Below are 10,204 nucleotides of genomic sequence, written 5' to 3'. Positions count from 1 at the left end.
CTATTAAGTCTTCTGCTATTTCCCTCTCTGCTACTCCGAGTACGACTTTCGTACCCTAATCATCATAAAAAGACAAATTTTTTTAATTATTTCGGATTAAAACTTAATCCACGTTAATACGATAAGATTATAGAAACCTGTGATCGAATTCGGAGACTCTGCATAATCCGGAAAGGATTTGCTTTTGGGAAAGTGACGTCCCGATTCGGAAACGTCCGTGAAGTCGTGTATGTTTCCACTGTCGGCGGAAAACGTACTGAAAACATCTTTTTCCTTTCTCGGATACCTCGACAGGTACGGAGTTTTCGTTTGGTAAGGATGAGGAACACCTGAATAAACACGAGAAAAAATATTCAAAGAGTCCAAGCTGGAAGAGTTTGAACCCGAAAAAAACCAAATACGATTAAAAATACCTAATGGAACAATTAATTTCCGCCTTCCGTCGGGACTTTTAGGTTTCGGACTCGATAATCGAGGCGACCTGCTAGGAGTAGAATCCGACCAAACTCTCGACACGTGTTGATCCAGAATGGCTTGATTGTCGCTGTCTTGTTCTTCCACTTGTAACTTTTCCCGAATCATATCCGCGAGCGTTTTCTCCGGTTCGTATTCGATTTCCATCAATTTTTTATTGAATTTTTCCTGAGCTTCTTGTTGCCTTTTATACGCTTCTAATTTCTCAGTCAATTGTTGAGCAAATTCTTCGGTGCTCAGTTGGCAAGACTGCACGCATACAAAACGGATTAACAAATTAACAAAATAGCAAAGCAAAACAAAACAAATTTTCCTAAAATATTCGAAAAATAAACGTAACGTACCAGGTCTTTCATTCTTAGTGTTCTTGGTATCAACAAATGCGTCGTGTCTCGATTAAGGCTCGCATTTTCTTTCATCGCTTTAAACTGTCTATCGTGTGAACACTTTGACACTTTATGTGGCCCTATAGACATTCCATCCCTGAAACAAAATCATACAATATTATTATTTCAACGTGACAAAAAAAAAAAAAAAAAAAAAATGAAAACATTTCCTCCAAAGATGAACAACTACTCTTCAAGTTTTTTAAAAAGAAGGCATTAATTAATATTTAGCAAATAAAAAACGACAAACAACTTACACTGAATTATCAGTGCACGACATGGCATCGGAATCCGTTCTGGCATCAGAACTCAAAGATTGTAATTCAGAATCCTGTCGGGAAACTGGATTATACGAAGAATACACTCTCGTGTTCATTTGTGCTCCATGCTGTAAATAAACCCTACGCACACGAACGAAAAAATAAAGCCAAATAAATAAAAAAAAAGCGCAAAATGAAAACTTAATTAATAATAATAATAATAATAATAATAATAATAATAAAGCAGCAGCACAAGCAACTACAAACATTAATAATAATAATAATAATAAAATCAATTAATCAATAAACACAAAAACAAAAACGTTCAAAAAAAAAAAAAAAAATCAAAATCAAACATGATGTCTCACCCGGCAAAAGCTTCAGGTTTAGGTCGGACTTCAAAGGCACGACGGATTTGCGTTGCCACAAGTGCATCTCGAGTCAGAGGCAGGGAATCGGTATTGATTTCGAGTTCGGAATCTTCGAGCAATGTGGGAAGAAAACTGCAGGGAGGATTACACACGTTAACATCGCGACCAGCGCTGCTGCTAGACGATGAGCCTGAACCTGAAAATTAAAAAAAATAATAATAAAATTTACAAGGTAAAATTTTTTAAGGTTTTCCGTTTGGGAAAATCCACATTTGACGAAAAATATGAAATGATTCTCACCGGATCCGGAAGATGCGGATAAATCTTGAGGTAATTGCTGAAGATAATTAAGGTATATATCGGATTTGAGAAAATTCGGATAGGTTGTCGCCGTGATTCGTTTCCCAATTTCCGTTTGAACCGAATCGAATACGCCCTTGTCGAAAACGTTTTCCCTGATTCTTGTCATTACCTCGCGACGCATATCTTCCCGTATGGGTAAAGTAGGTGAGAGGATGAATTTCCTTGAGAACAAAAAAAAAGAAGTAAATCATTGTTTTGTTAAATTATAGTAATTTTTTTTTTTTAAAAACAAACTTACATGTATATGGCTTTGATAAAATGAGCAACCGATTCTTTGTTCGGTTGCTTTTTGAGACCCTCACAGGCAAACCAAAAGTCGAGAGCTTCAGCGTGAGGTTGTCCTTCTCGTTCCAAATACCTATCGGATGAAATAATAATAATAATAATAAAACAAATTTAAATACCATCTGAATCACGAAAGCGTCAAACGATTGCTTTGATAAATTCACCTTCTGAACAATTCGACGCCATCGTCGTCTTGCAACAAACAAGACAGACTCTTTGCCCACTGCACGCAAGGTGGTGGGGATCTACTTCCCTCGAAGACAGGTGTACAGGCTCCATAATAAGCACAACTACCTTCTGGTTCAAAACCTAACGGCGCGTTCCCCTCTGTAAACATTATTAAAATATTAAAAACCCATACAACGCACGCACGCACGCACGCATTTAAACTTTATAAGAGAGAGAGAGAGAGAGAGAGAGAAAAAGGATAAAAAATTACCCAAGTTTGCGGGAATATGTGCGTTGTAACCACGAGGAGTATATTTATAAGGAAGAACGGATGGATTGTTTGGGAAAGCGGGGGTTGTTGTATTACTACAACAACAACCAGGATCCGTTTCTTCACCCGGTACGGGGGGTCGTGGCGAATTTTCGTCAAAATCACCGTGTCCAATTCGTGCGATTGGTCGACTCATGATTCTTTAAAGCCGACAGTGATAACTCACTCCCGTAATTCATTGCACACCACCTGAAAAAAATCACAGGAAAGTCATTAGAAAAAATAAAATTAAAAAAAAAAAAAAAAAAAAAATTTCAAACTTAACGCGCGCATGCGCAATGAAACAATGAAACCTCTTCCGAGACAAAAGGCTAAACAAAAAAAAAAAAAAAAAATTATAAATTTCAAACACATTTATTATTATTATTATTATTAATTTCCTTAAATTTTTAATTCCCTAAAAAAATTGAAAGCCTATTCGAGATGAATCTTTTCAACACACACACACAAACATACCTTAACCATATTAATTATATAAATGTGTGCTTTCTTAAACAAAAAGAAAAATATTTCCAATTTTTTGTTTTTATATACAAATATTAAAAGTTTACCAATCAAATATTTTTAAAACCTTCTCTTCGATTACCACAAAAAAAAAAAAAAAAAAAAATATTTTTAATAAACTGTATTCAACAGACACGATTCAAAAATCATTACAACGATTATACCACTCGGTAGGTTTCATTTAACAAAAAAAAAAAAAAAAAAATTTATCGTTTTTTAATTTTTCATTTACTTCAACGAACAATAAATTATGATTGGCAATACAAAAGAAATAATTCACTATTATTATGAACAAAAAAAGAAAAAAAAAAAAAAATGCTTTTATTCCACTACTTGTGAAAATATTATGATATACACATCAATCATTTCATATTCGCTATCGTTTGAATATGGCAATCCAACCCAGGAAATTCTAAACTATTGAACATGAGATTCATCGAATCCCAGCTTCCTTCAGCTATCTGTGCGCAAGCGCTTACATTTTTATCCTCTTATGTAAGTTCACCCCTCGCTTTTCTTTCCTTTTCTTTCTTTTTTTTTTTTTTTTTTTTTTTCTCTCTCATTTTTTCTTAAAAATAACCTAAAGATAAACACATCTATTGTTCAATAGCAAATATACATGATGCAATTATTTCGTTTAAAATAACTCGCAGACAAACCCAACAACCCCTCGACTTAAATGGATCTGGGTATATAAAAAATTTCACATGAGGCAAATTATATTACAAAACGCATTCAATTCAACTAAAAAAAAAAAACTCTGGTAATCGAGTGGGATTTTTTTTTTTTTTTTTTTTTTTTAAATGAAACGCTGATTCACCATCATCATTATTGATCGCTTTTTTTTTTTTTTTGAAAACATGAAAACAATAAATTTGTAAAAAAAGAACCCTGATTAAATTCACTGTTTTAAAATTAGATAAATTTATGAAATTAATCCAGGAATTGCAAACATATACAGTATAAACATTATTCATTATTCTCCTTTTAACATACTTGTGGCATGCATTCACCTTTTTAAAAATATTTCCTTACTAATTTTTCATATTCATTTATATTTATAAAATTTAACCTAACCATTTCTGCTTGTTAACACACACACACACACGAAATTAAAAATTTTATGCATCCTTATCAAGTATATAAAAAAATTAAACCTTTTACTGAATTTCCAGTCAGTTCTCTTCATATCTTATGGTAAATTCAACAAAAAAAAAAAAATGTCACCGCATCATTTAAACGTTTGTCATCCAACAAAAAATAACGTGTGTGTGAAAAAGTTTATTACAAATACACTCTCATTCCAAAATAAAATACAGTGAAAAATGTAAACAATTCAAATCGTCTTGTTTCCAATGTGACAAATGTTTCGAAACAATGTCGTTTCGTTGACAATCGTCGTCGACTCCTAGCGGCGGTGTTTCGAAACATTCACGGCAAATGACATTATTATTTTCGATTCGTTCAAACAAACGCCACTTTAAATTTTTTTTTATTCTTCGCATTCACATACAATTTACAAAAAAAAAAAAAAAAAAATTACACGCACACGCACGCACACACGCACAAGTGTGCAATATTAATGCAACGATCGTTTACGTACGTATTTAAATAATTAATATCGAAAAATAATAATAATAAAAAATCGTAAATTTTACGTTAAAAAAAAAAAAAAAAAAAAACCCTCCATTTGCACTCCACATCACGTGATCACACATCACAACAACTCGTTTTGTCATTTTACATCCCGCCAAATTTACTTTTTAAATACGTGCGAAAACGCGCGCGTTTGCGTGCGTGCGTGTGCGTGTGCATGAGATAAAAATGAAAATTTTTCTCACCTTATTTAAATTGTGATTTTAGCAATGTAGTTTATAGTTTGTTAGATTTTTATTACGACTTGAAAACATTAATTGATAAAATGGAGAGAGAGAGAGAAAAAAAAGAGAAAAAATCCGAATTGAACGAATCCTCCTTTTATTATTTATTAGGCACCAACTTGCGTTCAGTCTACTTATTCTTATAATAAAATGGACGCTTTATGAGTTTGTTAAAAGCACTGAAATAAAAAAACAAAAAAAAAAAATTATTCGGATCAATAAAAAAATTTCACAAAAAAAATAAAAAGACAATCGTAAAAAAAAAAAAAAATACTTTTATCATTCGAAAGTAGTAATTTTTTCAAATAATAATAATAATAATAATAATAAGAAAGTTTTTCTTCGATAATTTCCACGAAAAAAAAAAAGAAAATTGTTGTTAAAGAACCCCACCATTAAAAACAATAGAAAACTCATTATCGACAATTCATCAATTGCAATTTTTTGTGTATTTTCGCGGCGAATCTCAAAACGTCACGTCTATTCACAAAAGAAAGACGACGATGGGTGGTAAAGGTAAAAAAAAAAAAAAAAAAAAAAAAAAAAAGAAAGAGAAAGTGGCGAAAGACGAAGATGGCAGACTGGCAGGGAGGCAGGCACGCAGGTAGGTAGGTAGGTAGGTAGGTAGGTAAGCAACCATCAAAAAAAACCAGGTCTAAAATTTTTTCGTCTTTTTGTTTTGCGTGACTACTACTACTTATTATTATTATTTTCAATACGAAAAAAAAAAAAAAAAAAAAAAAAAAACTCTTACTCGTTTTATACGATATGAATTAAGATGACGCCAGGATCTCCATTTGAATTTATTGCGACAAAGTCACGCATACGTTAAAATAATAATAATAATAATAATAATAATAATAATAATAATAATAATAATAATAATAACAGTAATAATAATAAAAATAATGCAAGTTTTTTTTTTACTACCACTTACAATTTGTTTTTTAAACAAATATTTTTATTATTTATTTATTTATTTATTTATTTTTTTTTACATTTGCGACATTATAGCCTTGAGGGGAAAAGAAGGAAAAATAAAAAATGTCCGACTTTGTCGATGATTCATGACGGAAGAAACGAATGACGTCAAAAAAAAAAATAGAATCGGGTTCGATTCGATTGTTCCAGAATTTTTTTTTTTTTTTTTTTTTTAACTTGAATTTTATTAGTCTCATCCAACCTAAGAGAGAATGTTGTTGTTGTTGTTACACTAAATGTTAATTGTTTGTTGTTGTTGTTGCTCTCATTCATAACGACAAAAATAATAATAATAATAATATACGCATAAAAAAAGACCGGTTTGTATGTCTCGTTTGGAAAAAAAAAAAAAAAAAAAAATTTGAATGAAATTATGCAACAAAGTTTTTTTTTTTTTTTTTTTTTTTTAACTGCCATTAAGGGGCGTAATTTTTTAATAGCTAATAATTTATCCATTGACGGCAAATTATAAATAAATAAAATAAATAAATAATTTTTTTTTTTTTTTTTATGTAAATAAAATAAAACTTTGACACCTTAAAAAGCAATTCGTCTAAAGGGATAAAAACTTTTTGCTTATTATTATTAAACCGGAAACGATCCAACCAAAATAAAAAAAAATTTTGTCACGTGGTGTCAAATAATAATAATAATAATAATTTATTTATGTATACATATACATAAATTCTAAGAATGTTTTATTTATTTATTTTTATCAAAAAAAAAATTGAAATAATTAACATGGAAAACACACATTTTCCATTCTTTATACAAACAAATCGATAATTACTTTTTTTTTTTTTTTTTTTACCTGTTATTTTTGTGAAATTACTCTCTTACTCAAAAATTTTTCAATACAACCACAACAACAACAACAACATTGAAAATTTAAAAATTCAATTAAGGTACGATAATGATAATAATAATAATAATAATAATATTGAAACACTTAAAAGTAAAAATTAATTAAATTCGTCAATGTCGTAGGAAAATGAATTTCATCCTTTTTTACATTTCGCAAGGCTAACGAACTTTATTATTATTATTATTATTATTATTATTAATGGAAGTTTTATTCGAAAGACAATGAGAAGAAGGGCGAGGGAAGGGGGAGGGGAGGAAGGGGGGAAAACCACGAAAAATTTCTCTTTTAAACCAAAGAACATTTGTGATTAATGACATATGAATGACAATCCTCCTCCTCCTCCTCCTCGCGGGTTATTTAATTATTATTACTTAATTATTAAACTTATAAACACCTCGGGCTGAACGAGAGAGAGAGAGAGAGAGAGAGAGAGAGAACAACAACAACTTTAAAACACGTGGAAAAATTACACGAGATTCAACACGCGCACTCACTCACTCACTCACGTGTCTTTCTTAAGGTAAAATCCTTACTACTACTCCCTGTAAAATTTTTCGTTTCGCCGAGTGGAAACTATGAAAAGTGAAAGAGCGACAGAGAGCGAGAGAGAGAGAGAGAGAGAGAGAAAAGTGGTAAAGGAAGAAGAAAATCTTAAATCATCAAGTGTAACAAACAAACAAACAAACGACTTCCCACGACTTTCCAAGTGAAAAAAAATAAAACGATAACAAAAAAAAAAATAAAAAATAAAAAAGAGGAAGAAGAAAAAAAAAGGCAAAGATGCCGCGACCGACGACCGCGCCGGATATATATATTTTAATTTAAATTTTCTGTTTACGAAAGAAATATAACGACACACGAATATTATTATTATTATTATTATTATTATTATCATTATTATTATTATTATTGTTATTTTATCAGTCGAGAGATAACATTGGTATTCGGTGAGAACAAATTGAAAAAAAAAATAAACCGACTTTGTCGGAGTCATTCCCTTATCATCCTTTTTTCTCACAACAACAACAACACGCTTACACATGCACACATGCAAGCGCACACACGCACTTTACGCATCATTCGCAATTAAATCCTCCTCCTCCCCTCCCCCCGAAAATAAAAAATTCAAGCAGACGTTTGAAAAGTGAGTATAAGAAAATTTCATATGAACCCTCACACAAAAACGTCCCCCAAAAAAATACAAAAAAATCGTTCTTATTCTTTTACTATTATTATTATTATCATTACTTTTTAAATTTTTTTTTTAAAGGGACAAGAGACTCTTCTTCTCCTCCTCCCTCCTCCATCTTTTCTTATTCACAAAAAAGAATTGTTTTCTATTGAAAAAAAAAAAAAAAAAAATTTCAGGCAAACAAAAAATTTTCACTTGAAAAACCCCAACCGATCGACAAAAATTTTATTTTATTTTATTTTTTTTATACACGCACACACGCACACACGCACACACACGCATATTTTCTCTGTCTCTATCTTTCCATATATATATAAAAGAGCAATAAAAAATTACTTGTCAACCGTAAAAAAAAAAAAAAAAAAAAAAAAAAAAAAAAAATGTAAAAATTTTATTTCTCTTTCATTTTATTTTTCACCCGAACGTAAATATATTGAAATGGATGGTTGGATGGATAGGTAGGTAGGTAGGTAGGTAAGTAAGGTCCTCACAAAAACCTTCGACATCTAACCACCATTTTTTCCAATTTTTTATTTTAGAATGAAAAGAAAAAAATTCGAATAACGTTTTCGATTCGATCGACGACCTTCCTTTTCAACATTTTTAAAATTTTTTTTGAATATTTAAATAATATGTATAACTTTGGGCAACGCGAAAAAGAAAAGAAAAAAGAAAAGAAAAGAAAAAGTTTCCGTTTGACAAACCGGATGGTCCTCACATCCATCCATCCATCCACGATTATTATTGTTTCAAAAAAAACGATTGTCTTCAAAGAGAGAGAGAGACAGAGAGAGAGAGAGAGAGGGAGAGAGAGAAAGAGAAAACGGGCGTTGTTACAAACAACCAACACGAATTTCTTCTTACTTACTTTAATACTTTTGATTGAATCTACCAAATGAATAAATCATTAAGAGACCTCACACGCACCGATTTACACACACGCACTCACGCACTCACGAATCAAATAACATTATGATAACTTTGAAGGGGAAGCGAAAACAAACAAAACAACAACGACAACAACAACAATAACAATAATAATTTAAAAAAAAAAAAAAAAAAAAAATTAAATTTTCGATTTCGGCCAATGTTAAAACACACTTTCCAATGAAAACTCATTAATAATAATGATAATAATAATGAAGAATTCGGGATTCAATATTACCGGATCATCATCATCATCCTGTTTAAAATTTATATATTTTTTATCCTGTTTCGTGGTATCCGTTTTTTCTTTTTTTGCAAAACAACCCGAATCGAATCCCGTTTAGTCTTTTCCGACATTTTTCCGTCAGTTTTTTATTTTTATTTTTAATTAAACTCGCGAATCAATAATCATCGGCCGCGACAAACGTTAAGAGTCAGTCGAATGTTTTCGCACATTGATAAACTTCACCGCCACCGCCACCACCGCCACTGCAACTGCTGCCACGACTATCACATTGTAAACAAACAAAAACAAACCGTTTTGCGTAAGGTTCATCCGATACTACTACGACTAAACACGCGTACACGACACTCACGTATCACACGCACGCACGCACACACACACGTGTCGCATATAACAATTTCCGTATTTATCCACCTTTCCCCTAACCCCCCACCCCCGTCGCGCTCCCTTCCGAATCGAATCGAATAATCGTCAATTAGCGTAAAAAAAAAAAAAAAAAAAAAAAAAAAAATTAAATTTTTCCCCGTTAAAAATGATTTCGATGTATCGAACGCGAGGATCAAAAATGTTTTCGTTGCGTTTTCTCTCGTTCGATTTGCGCGACGTGCGCGAATAATTTAAACTTTTTAAATAAAAATAACCGACGAACCGTTCGAACCTGAACCTCGAAGAATAAGAATAAGAAGAAAAATGTTTTTTAAAAGGTCTCAAAACCCCCCGGTTGCGGACCGAAGCGAAACTTCAAAGACGAAAAATCGGGCAAACCCGATGTGTGTGTGTGACTGGAGCGGCAACGGCGGCGGCAGAGGAGGGGGCGGGTGGGGGGGGAAAAATACGATGTGTGTATAGTCGTAACGTAAAAAAAACCCTCCCGAACAATTCGAACGTAACGCTATAGAAAGTCATTTAACGTTTCCCCTTTAAAACCTTGTCTTGTAAACCTGAAAAAATAAAAAATAAAAAAAAAACGGCC

The 10,204-nt window shown here is 31.7% G+C and overlaps 1 protein-coding gene across 1 annotated transcript in view; it reads right to left on the bottom strand.

Moving 5' to 3' along the window:
* The window catches only part of Phum_PHUM327400 (uncharacterized protein), a gene marked incomplete at both ends in the record, with an annotated part of 4,053 nt that extends 1,279 nt beyond the window's left edge, over positions 1-2,774 (bottom strand). The window contains 10 exons of the mRNA XM_002427484.1: positions 1-55; positions 138-329; positions 414-723; positions 819-957; positions 1,118-1,261; positions 1,489-1,687; positions 1,792-2,015; positions 2,093-2,212; positions 2,304-2,448; positions 2,579-2,774. The exon at positions 1-55 is cut by the window's left edge and continues 180 nt beyond it. Coding sequence (XP_002427529.1) covers positions 1-55; positions 138-329; positions 414-723; positions 819-957; positions 1,118-1,261; positions 1,489-1,687; positions 1,792-2,015; positions 2,093-2,212; positions 2,304-2,448; positions 2,579-2,774 — 1,724 coding nt within the window. The remainder of the gene's footprint in view (positions 56-137; positions 330-413; positions 724-818; positions 958-1,117; positions 1,262-1,488; positions 1,688-1,791; positions 2,016-2,092; positions 2,213-2,303; positions 2,449-2,578) is intronic.
* Between the last annotated feature and the right edge of the window lie 7,430 nt (positions 2,775-10,204).

This window comes from Pediculus humanus, genomic scaffold, assembly GCF_000006295.1.
Source record: "Pediculus humanus corporis 1103172107734 genomic scaffold, whole genome shotgun sequence".
Taxonomy (NCBI): Eukaryota; Metazoa; Arthropoda; class Insecta; order Psocodea; family Pediculidae; genus Pediculus; species Pediculus humanus.
The sequence above is the reverse complement of the archived record's forward strand: the minus strand, read 5'-3'. Positions and strand labels throughout refer to the sequence as shown.